The sequence below is a fragment of the Nelusetta ayraudi genome, unplaced genomic scaffold (genome assembly GCF_046127955.1).
Source record: "Nelusetta ayraudi isolate G7.1 ecotype Tasmania unplaced genomic scaffold, CSIRO-AGI_Nayr_v1 ptg000027l, whole genome shotgun sequence".
NCBI lineage: Eukaryota > Metazoa > Chordata > Actinopteri > Tetraodontiformes > Monacanthidae > Nelusetta > Nelusetta ayraudi.
Window position 1 is genome coordinate 1238045 of NW_027466077.1, and position 22907 is coordinate 1260951.

Here is a 22907-nt window from a genome sequence, read left to right on the forward strand (position 1 = left end):
CTGCCGCAGCGTGAGGCTGCGTTTTGGCTCCGCCTACCTGCTCTCGTGGCCGTAGCTCTGTGCCGGCGGCGGCGGTGGAGCTGGCGGTGGCTGGGAGGCGGGGCTGTGGTGGGGGGCAGGGCTGTGGTGGGGGGCGGGGCTCTGGTGAGGGGCGGGCTGAGTCAGCGCCGCCCCTCCTTCCGATGGCGCCGAGACGGGCTGCGTCTTGGGGCTGCGCTGCTGCGCCAGGGGGCTCTGCTTCTCCGAGCTGGGGCCCGACGGCGGGTTGCTGACCTCTGAGGCGGGGGGGAGGAGGAGCAAAATGAAACAAAGCAGTGTGGGAAATCTGATTAGCGAAAAGTCCTTTTAAGGTCTTCTCATTGGGCTGAATAAAATAAAACATTTTTTTCTATTTTAAACGATGATTAAAAATGGATGAATGGCTTCCGGAGAGCCGTTTACATCGTCCGCTGACAAACCAGCAGGGATGTCACGGCTCGTGCCTCGCGCAGTTGCTAAAACGCCTCGCAGCAAAACGCTGCACCAAATCAGCTTCATTAAATTGATAAATTCACTCGACCAATGTTTTATCATAACAATAATAATCTGTCCTTCCTGTTCGGGCGTCGCTTCCTCCACTTGCTCCACTTATAAGCAGGAAAATGTGGCGCTAAACAGCACGCAGTTCTGGAAAACGGCCACAAGGGGCACTGCTGACCCCGAGCCAGCCAGGTGGTTTGACAGAAGTCCATAAATCCTTGGTCTCAAACTCTGGCCCGCAGTGTAATTATATTTGGGCTGTGAGGCAATACAAAATCACTACTAGAGTTAGCAGCCTGCCGGTATTATACAACACATGTACACATAACACTACAATACTACAATTCCCAGAATGCTCTGCTGGTGTTTTGGTGCGTCAATCAGTTAATTGAAGGATATTATTGTGTTTACTTAATTGGTTTATTGTTGTAATTTTATTTTAAATGTATTATTAACACATGGAAACATGTTCGCGTTTAATGTAAATCAGAAGGCGGCAAACAAGAAGAGCCATACGATTTTAATTTAAAGTTAATTTATTTTGATGAGTATTTTTTTATTTGAAATGGAATTTTGCGTGTGTGCAATATTACGTTTTTTAAGTTTATATATTAAACTTTACTTGTTCCAAATTCAGGTTGAAGCAAAACTTGCTTGGGTCCATATGAAAAGGTTCGCTGTTATTTCTGGAGGAGGATTTTTTCAATAAAAATCAATGTTGGCCTGCGACTTCGTTCAAGTTTTAAATATTGGCCCCACTGTCTGTTTGAGTCTGACACCCCTGCTTTAAATGAACTATTTGCATAACAAACACCGACATTATGGAGTTGAGGCGGCCGCTCTAATACAGCATCAGCAGGCAAAAGAATCTGCAAGGTCTGCAAAAACTCCTTTCACGACTTCCGTCCTGATGCAGGAAAATCGACCGGTGGCGGCCGGCAGTGGCGGCGGCGGCGGCAGCGGAAGTGGCAGCGGCTCACCCTCCTGTGGGATGATCCTCAGGGTGACGCTCAGGCCGGCGTCCTTGATCAGCTTGACGATGTCGGCGTGCGGCATGCTGACGATGGACTGGCTGTTGACGGCCAGGATGCGGTCGCCCACCTTCAGCCGGCCGCAGCGGTCGGCCGGGCTGCCTTCGATGATGCGGCCGATTTTGTGGGGCACAGCTGGAAAAAAAAAAGAAAAAAGAAAACAAAAGAAATGTTGCAGGTAAAAACACTAATGACACTTGAGCGCCTGTCCCGCACGGCACTCAACTGTTGGCGGCAGCGGCCTCGGGCCGGTTGAGCGAGCTGATGATGACGAATCCGAAGCCTTCGCTCTCCTTGCGGTTGATGATGACGTCGCTCGGCTGCGAGTTAGTGGCGGCGGCGGCGCAGTTGGCCGCCTGGCTGTTGGTGGCGCTGTTGGCGTAGGTGAAGTCGCTTCGGGGGGAGCTGTGCTGCGTGGACACCGAGCCCGAGCTGCGGCCGTTCTCGGGGCACGACTCGCCTGCAGGGGGCGACAGAGAGCAAATAATCGTGCAAACTTATCAATCCCTGCTAGCTTCACAGTGAATCGATATAAAAGCTGGACTTTTGAATTGTAATTCATTCTAATTAGTCCAACACGGAAAGGACAAAAATGAGCTGTACTGCAGTCCACCACCAGAGGGTGGTTAAAAAAAATAAAGGTTTTGCCTCCATTATTACATAGGCAAGTTCAATGTTGTGCACAAAGATCAGTGTTGCTAATTAGCAATCACACATACACCACTTTTGCCAACAGTAAGGACAAACTTTGACTTTGAAGGATGTGTTTAAAAAAAAAACTCTTGCCCAGTTACTCTGGATTTATCGCATTCAAAGACACCAATCAGATTTTTCCACTACTAATTTTAGCTCACTAAACTGGCAAAGTTGTTGTCCAGTGAGGAAAATCCTTTGTTGCTGTTCAGCATTTCACGCAAACCAGGGACGCTAACCTCAAACCCACATTTAGAGAAAAAAAAATCAAACGTCCCTTTAAGTGGTTGGAAAGACAACGAACAGGGTGAGCAAACTGCCTTAAATGTGGTTCTGCCAAGGTTCAGGAAGGATCTGTGCAGGTTTCGACACCTCGCAAAGCGCAGCACCGGTGGGAGTCAGACAATTAGGACGGAAGCAGAAGAGGCCGCCGGTGAGTCAGGCGGCGAGGAGGAACTGACAGAGCAGGCGGGACAGAGTGGGATGAAGTGGACGGGTGAAAAGAGTGTGTGATCTGCACGGCGTGAGTGTGTGTTGGTCAGGAGAGGAGGCGGTTATAATGAGAGTGGGGACCTCACGGGAGAGAAGCGGCGCCCCTGAGCTACGGACTGAAAGGCGAAAGGAACCTGAAGGACGACTTGAGAGAGTGAGAGCGAGTGCTGGCACAGAGCAGACGGCAGGTGGAATCCTGGGGACATGGCAGGAAGTAGGAGGTAGTGACTACAGAAGGAGGATGAAAGAAGAAGAAGAAGAAGTGGAAGAAGGAGAAGCTGAAGCCCTTTCGGAGTGTGGAGCAGGACCGACCTCGAACCGCAGCCAATCAGAATCCAAGCTGAACAAGGTTGTCCACCCCAGGAAGCCTGCAGAGCTCTGTTTGTTCCTCTTTCATTTTATTAAAAGGACCACATTTAAAACAGTCTGGCCACTAGGTGTCGTAGTTTCACCACAAAACACAGTGAGTCGCTGCACCTCCTCACCAGCAGCCACTGTTCATGACTTACAGGAGCAAGTCTGACTTTCTGGATTCCTACAAAAGTGAAAAACCTTCTCTGTCAGAAGCTTGACAAGACGGATGAGCCAGACTTAGATAAGATAAGATAAGAGTTATAAGGTTTATTATCATTGCACCCAATCATCCAACAAGATTGGTCAATTATCAATGCACTTTAAATTACTAAGGAGGGGAAATCGGGTTCATAAATGATAGTAAAAACAAAAATGATTAATTAATAGTGAAAAAAGTAAAAAAAAAACAGTAATAGCACAGACCGCTCCTTTGCATTAAAACATTAAAGATTACATTAACATTAAAGACGGACATTACAGACTGAACAATCAAGGAATCCTCCCCTTTTACACTACGTGTCACTACCTCATGTGCGATGTTTGTTTAACCATACCAAGTCAAACCCTTTTTCACTATTCTTTATTTAATGTAATTATGCATTGTGTATTTAGGAGTGTAGCCTTATGCACCGTTTGCACCTTTGCCATACAGGCATTTTGTTATGTATTTTTAAGTCTATCTTTACACTGACTCGGGGAAACGCACAAGAACTCCAATGTACCTGTTTTAACCTGTTTATAACTTGTACACAGGGCAATAAATCTCTATTGTATTCTATTTGAAAAGCCCACGGGCCCATGCAGGGCCTCACGTCTCTTCCGACGGTTAACAGGCGGAGCCGACGGTGTGCGAGCCGCCCTCACCTGCCGCCTGCAGCCTCCTCCGCACCACCAGGTTGACCTGGCCGTTGCGCGCCGCCCCGTGCATCAGGTCGATGACGTATCTGTGCGGCTTCCCCACCACCGGGATCCCGTCCACCAGCAGCAGCTCGTCGCCGGGCCGCAGCCGCCCGTCCAGGTCGGCCGGGCTCTTCTCGATGATGGCACCGATCAGGATCTGTTGGGCGAGATGACGAGACGGCCGTTAAGGACTTTCGTCTCTTCAGGTGGTGTGTGTGTGTGTGTGTGTGTGTGTGTGTGTGTGTGTGTGTGTGTGTGTGTCATGCAGTGCAGTTTGTTAAAGTAAAGGTCCTGGGTGTAAAATTTTAAAGGAAGCTGTCAACCGTTCAAAGGGTAGGAAATCCAAATGAATTTTATTGTACTGCAGGTTTACACTTTTATGAATGTATTTATGGGCAGTATGTTAAGCTTTTACCAACACAAAAATCATAAATCAGGCCAGATTTTACACACTGGACCTTGAAAGAGGTTGTTATTGTGAAGTTGTTCTGGTATTAGGCAGCAGCACTCTCTCAGGGGGTCAAAGGTCAGGTGTGTGCACAGTGTATGTGTGGTTTGGGGTTAGAGAGGAAGAAGATGACAGGGTTCCACGCCCATCGCCATACGAGCCTTCTCACGCGTCTCCGGACTCACGGGCTGCCCCGCCTCGTCCCCGCCCAGCACCCTGAAGCCGAAGCCGGACTTCTGCCTGCGCAGGTTCACCTCCATGTCCTGGTACTCGGCTCCTGAGGGGGGGGGCGACAAGACCAATGAGAGGCACAGCTTGTGCGGCGACGCAGGGTTCTCTCCCGCTACCCAGGTTCTTACCCGAGGAGTCGGTCTGGAACACGGACCGCGGCTGGGCCGGCTCTGGAGATGGAAACAGAAGGAAAAGAACACACGGATAAACAACAAACACGAGACTCGCGAGCAAACAGGCAGGACTCCAGCGCCCGATAAAGGACGAGTAGGAGTGCCTCAAGAGTTTCAGCATCGTACCATAAAAGTCAGGAAGTGCTTACGGCGTGAAACACAGCCGTGTTTACGGCGCGAGGCAGCGGACGAGATCACTGATCTGCGATCAGCGACGCCATGTGCAAGAACCGGGTGGATGAACTCAGCAGGAGAGGAAAAATAAATGTATGGCTGCGGATGAAAAATTGATCTGCATCGCAACGAAGGTTCCACCCGATAAAAACCGGGGATGCAGACGAAGAGGAGAAGCCAAGCACAGAAACGAATGCTCGAAATATTAGAAAACCTTTGTTTATTTTAAAATGCCAGACGTGTTGTTTGCCCCCTGGTGGGCGACTACCCTCAACATGAGAAAACCTTGAGAGAGTTATGAGGAAAAATGTGTAGGACAAAAAAAAATAATGCATGAAAGGATGAACATGGCAATTTATCACCGATCTTTCTTTGGAACAGCGACAACATTTGGAGAAAAAAACTTTTTTTTCCTTACTTACCTTTAATGCTATAAAAACCATGCAGACAGCTTCAGTTTGGTTCTTGCCTGCTTTTTTTTTTTTTTTTTTTTAAACAGAGTAAAAAAAACGATTGATGATGATTAAAAATAAACTATAAAAAAATTAATAAATTGCTTGTTTTGCTTTGCCAAAACCAGCAGGAGCCCGAGGGAGAGAGATAAGCTGTTTGCTGCAGGTCAAGAGACTTTGTTTGGATAATTAATGATGCACAGCAGCTCCCCGGGGCTTTTGGAATAGAAAATAAATAAAATACATAAAACTGTGTATTTTTTTTTTTTAAAGAAAGATGGTACACAGTGGGACTTTTAAACTGACCAGCCTTCCATCAAGCCTGTTTAACACCGGTGCTCTGAGAGCGAAGCGGCATTAGCTTCCACAGCTCCAGCAATGACCCTTGGGTTGTGATCTTGCCAAAAAACAAAAAATGAAAAAGAAAGACAGAAAAAGGTCACGACCTGCTTCACCAACACCAACAAGCCGGGGCTCCGACTGCAGACCTGACGCTGGAAATTTCCCCGAGCTGCGAGGCGGCGTGAGCGGCGACGGACAGGAAGCACTCTGAGGAGGAGGAGGAGGAGGCCGTCTGACAGCCTCGCCCACCTCCACGACAGGTGTCTCAGGTGGAGGAAAGACGAGCGGAACGATCGCACGTTGACAAGGCAGAAAGAGAGAGAGGAGGGGAGGAGCGAGAGAGAGAGAGAGAGGGTTCTCCCCCAGAAGTAGACAAGGAAACAAACGAGTTCAACTCATTTACGGGCCAAAATCTGAAGGACCATGAGGTGTGTCATGTGACACCTCCGCAAGACCTCTGAGGGTCTTCACCTCGGTCCCCCAGAGGAACCAGGAACCAGGAACCGGCCTGGAAACACCCGACGGCCGACAAACAAGCTGTTTTAAAAAGACCAGACTTGATTTCGGGATGTTATAAAAAGGACAATTATGTCGGAAAAAAACAAAAACAACAAAACTACCCGATTTTATTAAGTGCTGACAAATAACTGGAGCTCCTACAGTTTGCTTTTTCGCGCTCCATGCGCTTCAGCCGCTGCGGACATTAATACGCTCTCTGTTTTTTCCTTTTTCCTTCACAAATCTGCTGAGCCTCCATCACGCAATTAAAAAGTCACACATGGCTGCTGTGGGTGCAACAACATTTAGAGGACAGCAGCAAGTCTCAGGCTGAGGAATTAAGAGGAATCAGCAGGATGTGAAGGCAAGTGAATTATTTCGTGAAATACGAAGAGCACAAATACTATTAAAGAACACAATATAAGCCCCGATGTCACTACTGTCTGAACTGCATCAAATGCTGAGGACACAAATCGACTTCTGCTGCATCCTGAAGGTATGACAACAAGGAAAAAAACATTTATTGATGTGTTCGCCCTCGAAAATATTGGCCCAGACAGAAACAGAGGTTCTTTATTTCCACCAGCGATGTGTTTGAGTGTCTGCCTGGGCATTTCTTTTTACTTATTCAGCTTAAAAATATGAGCTGGGTTTTCCGGCGTTTGTCTTTCTACTTACGCCTACTCTCATAGATAGCCCTGGACTTCTCGTAAAGGTCAAAGGGGTCGGGCTTGGCCAGGGCCTCGGAGGCTGAGTCTGGGACCGAGGCCCTGTGCAGGTGGTGTTGGTGGTGGTGGTGGGTTGGGTAGGGGGCGCTGTAGGGGATAACGGGGGCCGAGAGGCTGGTCTGAGAGGGGCTGCCGGGGCCCTGCTGGCTGCACTCCCACTGCTCCAGCACCTGTGGAGCACAGCGGTGGGAGGAGGAGGAGGAGGAGGGGGAGGAGGGAGGAGGAAGAGGGGGTCAATATTTCTTCACGGCCTCCCGAGGCTCCACTGCTGCCACGATAAACAGGAAGCGATCCCAGCCGCAGCGCTCCTCCTGTCAGAGCCACAGCCTGCACCGCACACCCACGTCTGAGATTCAAATCTGCCCATTTTCAAACTTGCGGGTTGTGACCTCACAGACCGAATCGGGACTCTGGCACGCTGATCGATCGATCAATTGATCGATTTTTTCCAACACTTCCTGGCTGCATGCCTGCTTGTAGACATTCAGTCAGTCTAGCGCTGTAACTCTGAGGCCATGCAGCTAATTTGTTGAAACGAGACTTGGCACGAAATTAAACAAAATTTGCTGCTTTCAACATAAAAAAAACAACGTTATCTTATAATTTGCTGTATGAACTCACTTTTATAATACACAACATTTAAGGGGCTCCTGGGCCAAATATGCGAGCGCTGGCTGTCGATGCTAACCGGAGGAGTTTCGGCGTCTGGGAGGAACAAACGATCGATTCTGAGGCTTTGGGACGGACAGAAGCCAGATGGTTAGTGATGTTAGTGGGCAACACAAACAGTTGTTGACTGGTAGACGGCGGAGAGCAGAGAGGAAAACACACACAGAGAAAAGATGGAGGAGAAATGTGCTATCTCTCGCTCTTTGGCTTATGTTTTTATTGAACGATTGCACACGCCGCTGCTTCTGACGCTCGGCTCCGAGTTGTTGCAATCTTTTTTTGGTGCCGCAATTGCAGACGGCTCATCATCCCGCCTGATAACATTCGCCGCGACTCCAGAGGCTTTGACGACAGCGGTCAGTCAGAGCGGCGGCCTGCGTGCGGTGGGCTTCAGCGGCGGCGTGACGCTAAGCAGACGGCCACGAGTGCGAGCGAAGGGTCGGGGACGAGACGTCGGCGTCAGCGTCATTTTCTGCCCTTTCTTTCCCCCTGTGCCCGAGAAACAGCTTTTCGAGCTGAGGACGTCTGAGGACGTCGCCAAGGATTAAACCTCCGCGTCCTCAACTCGCTTTCACTCCGTCTGCCGCCGTTTTAATGAAGTCGGCCGGGTGTAATCTAGCTGGCCGGAGGAGGTCACATGACGTCGGGCACCGCACAAATGAGGCTCAGGCAGCCTATCAGACGACCAACCCCCCCGACTCCCAAACAATGTCTACCAACAATCAAATCTGCTCCCAAGAAACTCGTTACTCGTTCTGCTGCCTCGGAAAAAGCATGAACTCAGCCCTTTGTGACATCACAAACAGCACTCACACCTCCCGAAACCAGCTGAGTAGGTTGTGTGCCGTGCGAGTGAAACACTCGCTGCAGTCTGGCGTGGAAATTAAAGATGTGGAAATGGGACCTTGAAGCAGCTGCTGCTGGCTGCAGCGTCAGACAGGTGTGACTGACAAATCTCACTAAGCTGCTGGAGGCGGAGCTCTGGCTCCACTGCAGGTCTGAAGTCACCATGAAAAAAAAAGAAAAAAGGAAAAACCCAAAGCCCTTTTTCTTGCCTGATTTCTTCACATTTTCGCTCTGTGAGGCTGAACAAATCTTCCTGCAACAAATGAGTCCCAATTGAACTGAGGCTGAACTCTGCTGTGTGTGTGCGTGAGTGAGTGAGTGTCTGGGGTTGGGGGCTGGGGGGTTCAGGAGTTGGACTGATGATTGGAGACGACAGAGGGAGGGAGCAACGTCGCCATCGTGACTTGCAAAGCTTAATTTCTCTGAAAAAACGATTAGTCCTGGCGGTGGCAGCGGCGGTGGCGGCAGCGGCGGCGGCAGCGACAACGACGAGGGGAGTCCGATGTGAGAGAACTTTTGCTGGGCAAAGTCTCTAAAAGCTGGAGATTTAACCAGCTACGCTCTTTAAAGCGCCAACCTCAATGTTTATGGCTCAGGGGATCGTCTTCAGATGCCTTTTATGGCCACACGGGGCAGCGTGACGGCGTCTGCCACCTTCCTTTAAAGCTCCCATGAATACGAACTTGACTTTGGCATCGTTTTCCAGCAGTAAACGCTAGAACTCCTCGACTGCTCGACAGGATGTGTGTGTGTGCTGGAACACACTCCCTTAGTGACATCACAAAAGGCTTTCTGTTCCAGTTTCCTGGCAAATAGTTTTACCAGCTCAACCTTCTCGGAGGAAGGCTGCAAACAGAGGGCTAAATTAGATCACGGCAAACAAAATACGCGGTTGGCGTTTTCGGACAATTAATCTTGCTGAGGCGGTTGACTGGAGCCCCGGGGGACGGAAATGAAAGATCTCAGAAAGTCCCAAAGACGCTTAAAGAATGTGCTGCTACTTGGAATCAGCGCTCCTCAAAGTGTTGCTGACAAGTGTTTGAGCCACACCGAGGGCCAGGGGTGGAGGGAGGGGTCGCCGCCGCCTAAAAATCTTAATGTTGAAAGTGACAAAGGGAGGAGCCGGGCGGCTTCATCGGTGGCAGGAGAGAAAGTGCAGAAGAGACGACGGCGGCGAGCGAAACTGCACCCGGGCCGAGCCAAAGCAGTTCGAGGCGATGCTCTGCAGCTCCGGCATTATTCAACGAGGCCTGTGTGTGTGTGTGTGTGTGTGTGTGTGTGTGTGTGTGTGTGTGTGTGTGTGTGTGTGTGTGTGTGTGTGTGTGTGCGCGCGCTCGGACAACCTTGCAGGCACCGAGTCGGCCGGTGAATTAGTTCTGACCCGCAGGATCAAGAGTGCGGTGACGTCGCGACGACCTCATTTATCCACCTCCAATAAAGGCCGAGAGGGAGCCAAGGTGTTATTAAAGCTCGGCATGAGGAGCGAGTGAGTCATCAGGAGGTGTTAGTAAGAGGAGAAGGTGCAGAAGCAGGAGCAGGAGCAGGAGGAGGAGGAAGTGCGTGTAACAAGGCGGGTCAGCACAGAGAGGACTCGGTGCTGCCGCCGCAGCAGCAGCAGCGAATAAAAGCGGAAATCTAGTGATTGACAGAAGAGGAGGTGGAAGACGGAAAAAAACAAAACTGGAAGGTCACCGGTGACGTTACCTGCTTCGCCGTCTTCCACGGTGAATAGTGACCTGCAACGTTGAGAGAAAAGCAAAAAAAAACAAAACAAAACAGGGCGATGAACTTAAAGTCGTACGCGAGTTGCAACAGCTGAAGCTGCTGGGGTGAAGGTCGAACAGGACCGACGGAGGAAAAGACAAATTAGAAAAAAACCCCACAAAGAAACAAAGCATGTGAGTTGAAACCGCGGACAGGTCGAGAGAGGCAGGAATCATCAAAAGAGGATAGAAACTTATCATATTTTCAAATGATTTTTTGTAATTTTTTTTTTTTTTTAAAGAAGAAATGTTGTGAAACTGCATCAATTATTTCTTTTATCGCCACCAGAGGGCAGAGTTTGCAGCAGGTATTGCCAACTTAATGTCACAACAGTTAACGCACACATTCTCCCGAGTCGGCTAACTCGCTGGCTAGTTAGCTACCTAGCCCAGAGGTCCGACGGGCTCAATTCAAGTTCCGGTTCTGACAGTCCAGAACAGCACCTCTGGGTCAGGCTGAGCCTTAAACGCTTCTCCTCTACCTTCCGCTAAATTAAAACCTCCTCGTCCTCGTACAGCAGAAACCAAAAAAAAGAAAGAAAGACAAGAATGAAAAGTTAATCTAATCGATATTGAACAAGTTCTATGAGGGAGAGCCTGAGAACCGGTCCATCATCCATCATTGTCTCTAATGTGATCGCATCCCAGGTTTCACGACCGCCGCTGCTTTTTCTCTGTCTGGCTGTTTTGTGTCTCAGATGAAGGGAAAGAGGAGGTGGTAGGGTTATTTTTTATTTTTTTTAAAGAAAAATTCTTTGGGTAAGTGCTTTTCAAAGCCGTTCGTGCTTGTGACGCGGCAGCTTCGAGGTAAAGGGCAGGCGTTTTGCTTCGCCATCCCCGCCCCGCTCTTCACGCAGTGACCTTTAAAAAGGTGCGCTGCGCATTTCTCCCTGTTTACGACGGCGGTTTCGAGCTCGACAGCCCCCCAAAACATTTTCGTCTCGGAGCGGGAGGAAGATAAAAAAGAATGCAACAGTCTGAAAGTCTGTAATGAAAGAAAGAAAGAAAGAAAGAAAGAAAGAAAGAAAGAAAGAAAGAAAGTAAGAAAGAAGAAAAGGCTCTGCAGTATTGTTTCTACATCCAAATTGAGTGGCATGCTGGGAAAAAAACCTAAAATAAAAGGTTGCCTGCTCCATCCTGCTGATTCAAATCCTGCCTTTTCTGTGCTTCCAGGCGCCGCCGCGCTGGCTTCCCCCTCGGAGCTGCTGCAGGAACTGTGAGGGGCGACTCATTATGCACCGTCTCTAGCAGTGCAGGCCTGGACAGGCTCCAGTCGCGCGCGCACGCACGCACGCACGCACACACACACAAACACACACACACAGACAAAACCCCCCGAAAGAACAAAAACAAAGCAGCTTATATGAAGCTGTGTGAAGACAGTGAGAGACACAGAGAAGACTTTTTTTTTCCCCCCATCACGGCGACAGGAAGTCGATTAACGAACACGGTGGAAGGACGGAGGAGGAGCTGTCCGTGGTGCTGAAAGCCTTCAGGCTGGACAGCGAACCCGCAAACTCTTGTGTTTATACGCAGCACTGTGGGACTCTCGCACGAGGGGCTAAAGGTGCCGCGTATACACGCAAGAGTTTGCGGGTTCGCTGTCCAGTCTGAAGGCTTTCAGAACTGCAGACAGTGCAAGTTTTAGTTGAAAAACCAATAGAAAATATCTATGTATCTATTTATATCTATCCATCTATGCATGTATCTTATGTTATCCATCCAATATCTGAAAACTGCAAATTGGCAGAACACGCACGCAGTGCAGCAAAGCAAACTTGTGCCTCTGGGGGGATTTAAGGTTGACGTTGTTCAACTCTTTGGCCTCGACTTGCGACTTCTGGCCTTGTCACCCCCTGCAACGGCGCCCTTGGCGGTGGCGTTGCTGGACAGGAAATAGATCCCTGGCGAACTGCTGCTGCTGCTGCTGCTGCTGCTGCTGCTGCTGCTCCAGGTTTTCTTGGTGTGAACACGGCTGCTGGCAGAGGGCCCAACTCATCACTCCACACCTCCCTCCCTCTCTCTTCTGTTTTGTGTGTGTGTGTGTATGTGCGTGCGTGCACACACAATCACACAGACACTTACACACACACACACATGGTGGCGGCGGCGATGCATCACTGTCTAGTTACACACCTTTTCCCAGAGAGGCTGCAGGGGCCTCGCTGAATCAAACCCTGCTGCTGCTGCTGCTACTACAGAGACAGGAGGGTCCTGAGAACACTTGGCGGGCTTGGTTGGCTCTCTCTCGCGGCGCCGGCCGAGCCAGACTGCGGCAAATTGGGGGGAAAGAAACCGAGCGGGTGGATCGTGCTCGCGAGCGTCGGCGGCTAATTACAGGCCCCGGCAGTCTGCTGGCGAGGCTGCAGTGACACAAGCCTGTTAAATGGTGTAGATAGCTGCTAATGAAACTGTCTGGCCTGCACGCATGCACGCACACACACACACACACACACACACACACACACACACACACACACACCTCGACACACACACACAGCACGCACTCACACATATTGATACACGCACGCACACATCAAGACGGGCACACACACACACGCACACATCGATGCAAACTCACACACAAATACTGACGCACACGCACGCACACGTGCACGTACGGGGCATAATAATTATGGGTAATGAGAGTTTGAGCAGCCGTTTATTGGACCAAAAAAAACAAAAACAAAAAAAAAACCTGACTGTCAGCTCAAGTTTGAGGTTAAATACGGCGGTGGCGTCGGGGGATTTGGGGGTAAAGAAACCTCCCAATAGAACAGAGAGATTCAATCCAAACAACAATAAAACACTCAAACGGAAAAAAATAAAACAAACCTTTAAGTGATGTAAACGACCTGCGGCAGATTAGATTAAACGTGTGACGATGCGATAAGATCGCAGCCGTCTGTTGTCTCGCTCACTCACTCACTCACTCACTCACTCACTCACTCACTCACTCACTCACTCTCTCTGTCTCACTCTCTCTGTATAAATTATGAGAGTGCACAGCCGCCAAACTGCCTTAATGAAGAAAGTGATAATAGGTGCGGCGACATGAAAATAAAGCGACAACTCGCTAACTGATCAAATTGTAACGTGTGTGGAAGTTGCGGACTGGAAAACACTGTAACTGTTGAACAATTGGAATCACTGGATCACTGGAAACAGAGGAACCACTGAAACTACTGGAACCACTGGAAAAAAACGAAACCACTGGAACTACTGGAAACCACTAAAACCACTGAAACCACTGAAAACAAACCACTGGACAAACTGAAACCACTGAAACTACTGGAATCACTGGAAATAATTGGAAACACTGCAACCACACCACAAGAATCACTGAAAACCACTTAACCACAGGAACCACTGCAACCAATGGAACCACACCACTAGGCCCTGTTTGCACTTGGTCACTTCTAACTGTTTTGGGGGATTGGATCACGAGAACGGATCTCGAAGCATCTGTTCGAACGTAGGATTAACATGCGTCTCGAGCGTGCCATTTGTGATCGCATTACACTCCCCCCCCCCCCCCCCCGCCGAACCTATGCAAATGCAACATGCGTCATTTCCGTTTTTAACCACTGGGGGCTGTAAAGCGCAAAACCATTTGCCACCAAAGCCGGGAGGTGGGGCGCCGACCAAGTACGTACACGGGAGAGGTGAGTGGAGTAGGCGGTCGTTAATGACGAATGCGTTTTTATGCGATGCGGTATTCGGATGACAAAACGGATTTGGACTGTTTGCATTTGGTTACTTCGTGTGTTTTTTTGCCGAGCGGAATACGAAAAACGCATGAAATGACCAAGTGCAAACAGGGCCCTAGAATCACTGGAAATCATAAAAAAACCCACTGGAAACAGTGGAACAACTGAAACTACTGGAACCACTGCAAGACGAAGACAAACGGCAACATCCTGTCGCGTAAAGGGTAAAGGGTATCTATCTATCTATCTATCTATCTATCTATCTATCTATCTATCTGGGAGATTCACCCAGGAGCGCCGCCGCTGTTTTCGCCGTGTTGCATATGTTGCGGCAGCTGACACGCGGCACCTGCAGCTTGCCGCGTCGCCACTAGACCTGCGCTGGCAGCTGCGACGCCGACACTATCGTCTATCGTACTGAGCGTGATGAGGTGAGAGCTGTTGGCTCCACGAGGATTTAATCATCTTTCATCATCCTGCATAACAGAAGTGTTTTTTTTCAATCTCATTTTATTTTTTGGATCATGGATGTTGTCCAGAGCCTCATAAAAAATAAAGTGGAAGAACTCTATTCAGGTGGAGGGGGTAGGGGAGCGGCTGACCTTTAGCGGGCCCAGTCCCCCCCCCCCCCCGAGGTTTCTGCGGCACCGGGCAGCTGGCGCCGCAGCCGCTGTGTGACGCTACACAACACAAAGAGGCAACGCTACACAACAGCAAAGTGGCGGCGGCGGCAGGTTGGATGCCCGAAGCCACAGCGTGAACACAAAACTCATCATCCGACACCATTCAAGAACTTTCAATCACAAATTTTTTCTTGATTGAGGAAAAATACAAAATCATACGACGACCACAACATCCTGAAACACACCCAGAATGAGCTGCACCTGTACTTCTGGTTCCACTCATCTGTCAATCTCTGCTCGGCGTGAGGGGGCGTAGCTTAAAACCACCTCGTCTTTTGGTGAGAAAGGTCCATGAGAAAAAAGGTTTTTCATCCCTCACTGGTGGATGAGTCACTTTTCCCTCTTTTCCCGACTGTAAAAGCCTCTGCAAGAAATCCGCACCGCGTGCGCCGTGTTGTGAACATCTCAGATTTGTCTCTCTCTCTCTTTCATTCTCTCTCTCTCTCTCTCTCATGCTGCTAATTTGTTCGGCATCTGCTGCGTGAAGGCCTTTTAACAGCCAGGTTGCAGGGTTGGATCTTATCTCTGCTGCTTCCAGATCTGCTTCAAATCCTCAACACGGGCTGAGTCACCGCTGACAGATGCACCACCTCCGCAACTCAATAAGACGGCAAATCCCAGTGTTGTGGGGAACATCACAGCGGGCTCACGCACAACTTATGTTTCCGTCATCGCCGCTGCGTCAGGGAAGAGAAAAAAAGGAAAAAAGGAAAAGAAAGACACGGCAGTGAGTCTCTCCTCTTTTATTCTAGCCATTAGAAGAAACAGGCTGTCTGAAGGTTTCCTGCTCGCTCTCTCTCTTGCTCTCTCTCTCTCTCTCTCTCTCTCTCTCTCTCCCCTCCTCTATCTCACTCGCTCGGCGGGCTACCTGTTGACTCGGCAAATCACACGGCTGAGTGTGACTCACGAAAGGCTGCGGCGTTCGCTTATTATGGTGAGAGGGGGCCGCACATCCTGGAAAACACGGGGCGGAAAAGCACTTCAGCTGCCATTTGCAGCATTTTTCTTTTTTCTTCTTTTTGCATCAGCCCCCAAAAAAATAAATAGAAGGAGAAAGACGGAAAAAATGCTGCTGCTGACACATTCTAATTTCTAGGCATTCATTTACGACAAAGAGAAAAAGGCAAATGTACCACATGTGGTGGGAAAAAACATGGACAGGACAATTTTATACATATATGCATATGTATATATACATATACATATATATATATATATGTATATATATATATATATATATATATATATATATATATATATATATATATATATATATATATATATATATATATATATATATATATATATATATATATATATATATATTATATATATATACACAGTTAGCTGCAATCTTGCACAGCTGCCTGGCCTCAAAATCCTCAAAATAAACCAACAAAGAAGAAGGTGGACAAGATATTCAAGTTTGTGCATACAGGCCACTGGAGTTCACTGGCAAGCTTGGGAGAGGGACGGTGAGTGAATGAACGCTGCAATCTAAAATATGACCACTGGATGGCAGAACCGTGGCACGAATTCTACCACTAAATGGGAGCACTTGAGTCTGTTCAACTAAAAGCACTTTGTCGCACTTAACAAGGATTTTTCCTGCTTGTCTAAATTCTTGCTTGTGTGTGTTGTTGTGTGCCTTTGCTGCTAAATCAACTAGTAGACCTGCAGTAGAAGAAGAAGAAGAAGAAGAAGAAAAAGAAGAAGAAGAAGAAGAAGAAGAAGAAGAAGCCTCTTTCTCACCTGCTCCGCCCCTCTGGACCGCCAGGCACACCTCGTTACCCACGCCGCACTCCTTCAGCAGCTCCACCACCTGGGCGTGCGTGAGCGCCTGCACCGGCTGCTTGTTGACCTCCACGATGAGGTCGCCCTCGCACAGGCCTGGGCAGCCCAGTGGCTCCAGCACCTGCTTGACCCGCTGGCCCGTGGCCGTGTCGGCAATGGTGAAGCCAAAGCCGTCGGCGCCCTTCACCATGCTCAGTGTCAGCAGCTCGGCCTGGGCGGCACCCGACGACGCCATGGAGACGCTGTCGGGGGGCGTGGCCCCGGCGGCGGGCGGCCCCTGCAGCAAGCCATCCAGGTGGGTGTCGCCCGGGCGGGCGGCCAGCAGCGTCTGCTGCTCGGGGCCCGACGGCTCTCCGGTGAAGCGCGCCGTGCGGGACAGGTAGTCCAGGTAGCCGTCGTAGCCTGAGCGGCCGTTGAGCACGACGGGCCGCTGCTCCATGATGCCCAGCGGCGAGAGGATGGCGGCGGCGGCGGTGTTGTTGTTAGCGTTGGCCGCCTCCTCCGGCGGCTCGTAGGGCAGCGGGTAGCCGCGGCACAGTACCAGCGTCACACTCTGGCCGATGGGCACCGACTGGAAGAGCTTGACCACGTCGGCGTGCGTGGTGCCGAGCACGCACACATCGTTGATGTAGACGATGACATCGCCTGCGGAGACAGGAAGTGACAATGGGAAGATCAGACAGGAAGTTCAGACAAGTTTGGGCAGGAAGTTCGGGCGGGATGTTCAGACAGGAAGTTCAGACGGGAAGTTCAGATAGGAAGTTTGGGTGTTAAGCTCAGACCGGAAGTTCAAATAGGAAGTTCAGACAGGAAGTTCAGACACAACGTTTTGGTGGGAAGTTCAGACGGGAAGTTCAAATAGGAAGTTCAGACAGAAAGTTTGGACAGGAAGTTCAGACAGGAAGCTTGGACAGGAAGTTCAGGTAGGAAGTTCGGATAGGAAATTTGGTCGGGAATTTTGGACAGGAAGTTCAGTGTGAGAGTTTAGTTCCTACAGATGCATTGGCCTCTCTCAGAGTTTTATTTACCACCAGACCAGAATAACAAATGTCAGCGGAGATGAAAGCTGGAAATCTCTATCAATGTGAGCTCGGCCAGACACTCCATCAGCTGATCTCCCATCTCTTGCAGGCATAAACTACACACATATATGAAATGCGAGCGTTGAAATAATTTTATCTGCCTTTCATGACAACGAGCAGCTAAAATGTTTGTCCTTTTTAAAGGGCGAAATGTTTTCACTCTGCTCGCAGCAGCTTAGAAAATACACAACAAATAGAAACCTCACAGACCAATTAAACGCTCGCACACAAATGCGCTCTGCACTCTGGCTTTTCATTGTTCTGAGCAAATGACTTAACATAGGCTAACGTGCTAAGTGCAGGGTTTTTTAAAATAAACATATTTTGTTTGAAAACACCACTGAAGCGGCACTACTCTGCACTGTCAAACAGCACATTAGCAGGGCAGAGTGATTGTTGAGAGCAGTGGGTGGAGTCCACACAGATTAGAAGGCAAACCGTGTGCTTATGTGATTGGGCCACGCCCCTCCAATCAGACTCCATTCCATCGTTGTTTATTCTGAAGCGCTTGAAAACTGGCATGGGAAAAAAAAAAGACCCTTGATGATTCACTTGCGTCGGCGCTAGGAATGCAGACTCTGCCCTCCCTCCCGGGACACAAACTGCTTTAAATAGCAGCAGTAAGTTGTTGTCATGCTAGGCTGCGTCGGGGACAAACACTTTCCCAAGTTTTCTGCGGCCGCGCTGACGGAGTGCGATCACGTCTGGAGGCGTGAGGGACTTTTTAATTAATCCGGGTAAACGCCGACGACATTTGCCTCCAGCGCCGTTGTCGGAATCGATAAAGGAGCACGGCGGCAGAAAATAAATGTGGAGGAAAGGGGTGGAGGGTGGCGGGCGTCCTTCCTGGCGACCCCCGCAGACCTTCCCTGCCACCACCAGGTGGGGGTGGTGTCCTCGAGGGCACAGAAATACGTGTTCTAGTATTCGAGCTGCGGGGAGGTCGACCTCTGGTTGACTTTCAGCTGTTTCCAACAGCACCTTCGCTGGAAAGTGTCGCTGAAAGACTGAAAATTCATCAGACCTGGTGAACCTCAGGGCTGTAGTCCCAGACAGCTGCAATGGGTGTATTATAAGAACTGGATACCACTGGCAATATGAAGGTGCGTCAATTTCTACCAGTGGCCACTTGAGGTACTGCGGCAAAAAATGCCACGGGGCCCTTAAAATGGTTGACAGGACGACTGTGTCCTGAAATGAGGTTCATAGCAAATTTTCTATTGCTGATTTTTGAGTCATGGTCTTCTTCAGCTTGAAATCACGGAGTCATACGTGCTGCTGTGCCTCGGCTCGTTCTGATTGGCTGAGTCCTGATGTATCACGGGAGTTACAGCGGCATAGTGTGAAGTCCAACTAAGGCGGAAGTCAAAAGATTTTTTGGTGTACGCGCTGGGTGAGCAACTACGTTCAAATGAATGGGCCACCATGTTGGAGTCTGAGGGCCTGACTGCTGCTGCAGCTAACTAACTAACTAACTAACTAACTAACTAACTGTGCGTAATCGTTGTGATTATCTGTCAAAAGTGGACATATTGTTTCAGCATCTATTGCTGGAAACAATGTTTTGTCATCTTATAAGTTCTACGGATGTTTTGAAAGTTTACACAGAACGTGAACGTCGTCCTTCCGTCGTCCGCGAGACAAAACGCCCCGCCTGTCTCTTTAAATCACTGGCGACCTCCACCGTTAATGGCGCGTTCGCCGCCACCAAGGCCCACGCCACCACACTCTGCCACCTTTGCGTTCCCTCTGTGACATATTTATGTCTGTTTATCAGCGCGATGGGTGCCCCGTTGTGGTAACGAGGTCCCGGTGGCCCTGCCACGACGAGGCCACGCAGCGGTGGCGCTCGCTGTCTGCGGGGCGCTGCCGTTTGTTAGCGACGCAACGAGCCCCTTTTTTGTCGGCGACTGAGCTCAGAGAGTCAAACTGAGGGCGCAGGGCTGCCGTCGTAAATCCAAACAAGTTTCACAACTACTGAACAACTGCGTTTCCATCACCCCCAGAATTGCGCAAAACCTAAATATCGCAATAAAAAACTGATCATGGAAACACCTTAACTTAAAAAAAAAGCTCAAATAGGGCTACAAGGAATTGACGCTCTTATGAGGTGGTTTTTCAGAAGTATCCATATAGAGGTATATCGCAAAAGTGTCATGGAAACACTTTTTTCGCATTTACACATCAGCAGACGTGACGTAGGGGGTCATGTGACCAGTTCTCTTCAAGTGAAAATGGCGCGTTAATGTTTGGACGAAGGAGGAGTACTCAAGGAGAAAAATATAACAACCATTCTTGACAACAATCAGCATTGGATTGCAGATTTATACAAGAAATTTTGTACCTGCATCCTCCTCAAAGTGAGGTCTCGCAGGACGAGATTGAAGGGTAAAATGAATTACGACGCAGGAAACGACAAAGTAAATGGTTACTGATCACCACCTTCTCTCTGGTTCACAATACACTTTATTTCCTTTCGTTAAGTCAAAAGCTTGGCTGCCCTCTAGTGGCTCGGAGGAGTCTTACACAAAAATAGGAAATATGGCTGTTTCAGCGTCTGCAGTGCATTTTATCAGGGTGTCGCGCAAACATTGCAGGCAAGTTCACGTGTCGAGCAGCTGGCCCAAGCACGGTATGTACAACTGTTTTTTAGCTGGAAAACCGCGCAGCCTCGGGCCTCTCACGACTTAAAGCTATTACAGAACGCTGCAATCTCTCGGCTAATACGCCGGCCGCTCTTCTCTGAAAAGTGAAAACACAAAAACAAAAAACAAAGAGGGCCTTGAGCATGTTTTTTTCTGTTCCTGAAGGTCTGGTGTTTCTCTGCAGGGAAAACAAACAAACAGAGGGGTCACAAGGGTGCGATTGGCACCGGTTATCTGGCTGGAATTGAAAATTTCACACCTCTGCAGGCCCTTTTTTTTTTGTTTGTTTTGCTTCTTGTTTGTGTCTTTGCACACAAGAGCGAGAGATCAGTCGAGGACGTGAGCGAGCACTGCCGCTGCAGAAGTAGGGCACAAAGTCTGAGGAGGCGATGCGCTGGCGGAAGGGTGGTAAGGAGGGAGGGAGGGGGGTAGGAAACGGGAGGCAGGACGAGCGGAGACGTGATTGGCGGGTGGGATTCACTGAGGAAGACGCATCCTGGATTTATTAGTCATCAAAGGGTCTATTTCGGAGCGCTGCAGCCAACGTGTTTCACAGACGGCGCCTTGGCGGTATTCCTACGGAGGAAACTGCCTCTTCCGGCTAGTGCTAACGCTAATGCTAACGCCTAACACACCGCTGAGAACTCATGTTGGGTAAGTCAGTAAGTACATAAGTAAGTAATTAAAATGTTCTTTATATAGCACCTTTCATACACAAAATGCTGTTCAAAGTGCTTTCCAATAAAACATAGGAAGAGAAGATAAAACAATCACAACAATACTGGATACTCAGTAGACGAGAGATGCTGCATCCACTGCCTTGACCTTTGACTATGGCGAGTCACTCTCCCAGTCTGTGTGTGTGTGTGTGTATGTGTGTGTGTGTGTGTGCAGCTGTGCCTGTGTGATGCGCTTCCATCCCCCCATGTGACAACAGGAGCAGGAGTGACGGCATCTATAAATTCCCCCTGCATGACTTACAGCAGCAGCAGCAGCAGCAGCAGCGATCCAAATGAACAAAATGACGACAACAACAACCACCCCCCCCACACACACACACACACACACACACACACACACACACACACACACACACACACACACACACAAAAACAGCTGCACACGCAAACCCGAACACAAACGCCTGCAACTAATGTGTGCAATTTCTTCGGCCTGCAACACACCGCCGTTTCAGTGGGATTCCCAGAGATTGGAATCAAAAATGGAACGCTATGCACACAGCTGCAGCAAACGCTGAAGGGGAAAAAAATCCCAAGATTCTCACGAGGCCTTTGAGGACTATTTTTTTTTATTTTTTTTTTTAGGTTCTGTGCCAAGGCTGAGCTACACAATAACCAGATTCCCCTCACGCTGCTGCTGTGCCCGGTATTCCGAACTGCGCGTCGTTTTGTTGAACAACACAAAGGAAAATGCTTTTGTGCACGCCCTGCCGGAGGGCTCACCTGTGGCCATCTTGCCGTCGGCGGCGGCCGGCCCGTCGGGGATGACGCTCTTCACCTGCAGGAACTCGTCGGGCTCGTCGCCCCCGATGATGGTGAAGCCGAAGCCCATGTTGCTCTTCTGGAGCGACGTGGACAGGAAGCTGCCCTTCAGCTGGGTGGGGTCACGCGTGAACAGCGGCTTCTCTGCAAAGGGACGGCCGCACACGCACACGCGCACGCACACGCGCACACACACACACACACACACACACACACACACACACACACACACACACACACACACAGTAAGTCAAATGCTCAGGTCGGGGGATGAGGGGTCAGTTTTTTGCAGCTCTGGAACCTTGGAAGCTGGTGCAGGGCAGTGCTGGCAGGGTGGGCGGGGCCAAGGAGGGGTTTGGGGACGGGGGGTCATGAGGGTGAAGCTTTTGTTTTTTTCCCAGAAAGATGCGGGTGGAGCCGCAGGAAGGGTGGGAGAGGTGGAGGGGGGGTGGCGATCTCAGCTGCAAGGAAAAAAATGAACCAAAAACAACAACAACATCCAGCAGGTTTTTTGGGGGCAGAGGAGGCGTTTCTGCGTAGGCTGACAGATGCAGGCGTGAGGATTCTGACGGACAGGCATTGTCTGGGACCCACGTCCCGCCCTAATGGAACCCACTTCCTGTCCTGTCCCATGCTTGGCTAGAGGAGCGGGAGGTGCGGGGAGCGGTGGCGGTAGAGCAGGTCTTCAGGTCCCCCAGTCAGTTCCCGGAGGCGGAGCCAGGGGGCAGCAAAGGGGCATGCTGTCAATCGAAGGGGGGGAGGAGTCAGTTCCAGGAGGAAGAGGAGGAGGAGGAGGAAGAGCAAGGGGGAGGAGCTTCTGGACAAGTTGGGGCGGAAGCTGAGCGCCCTCCAGTGGCACTGCAGCGACTGGGGCTCTTATTGTATATATCTTACAGTAAAGGGATAACCACGCCCCAAACTCTTTTGATTGGTTCTTCTTCTTTTGGGTCATCTTGCCGATTTCCCGCCGAGAGTGCCACATGTGCCGAGGGGAAATTAATCACCTAGTAGTCATTTACAGTACATCATTTAGAACGATGATTAACACCTGCTGACACAAGCAACCACCTTGGGGGGTTTTGCCAACTTTGTCATAATGCCAAGTTGTCAACACTGCAAGCGGCCTGGAAGTGGAGACTTTGAAAGTCCACTTTTGGAGGTTTGGATTACACATATAA

General features: G+C 49.7%; 1 protein-coding gene across 7 annotated transcripts in view; it reads right to left on the reverse strand.

The window, feature by feature from the left end:
• magi2a (membrane associated guanylate kinase, WW and PDZ domain containing 2a) overlaps window positions 1-22907 on the reverse strand; it is a 143565-nt gene that overhangs the window by 11937 nt on the left and 108721 nt on the right. For 6 of the 7 annotated variants that reach the window (XM_076030002.1, XM_076030001.1, XM_076030005.1 and 3 more), the window contains 10 exons: window positions 21691-21873; window positions 16459-17145; window positions 10255-10286; window positions 6986-7205; window positions 4797-4838; window positions 4623-4714; window positions 3954-4146; window positions 1777-2010; window positions 1500-1685; window positions 38-275 (listed from right to left, as the gene is read on the reverse strand). In XM_076030002.1, the coding sequence (XP_075886117.1) occupies window positions 38-275; window positions 1500-1685; window positions 1777-2010; window positions 3954-4146; window positions 4623-4714; window positions 4797-4838; window positions 6986-7205; window positions 10255-10286; window positions 16459-17145; window positions 21691-21873 (2107 nt within the window). The remainder of the gene's footprint in view (window positions 1-37; window positions 276-1499; window positions 1686-1776; window positions 2011-3953; window positions 4147-4622; window positions 4715-4796; window positions 4839-6985; window positions 7206-10254; window positions 10287-16458; window positions 17146-21690; window positions 21874-22907) is intronic. The other variant, XM_076030004.1, reaches the window with a different exon arrangement.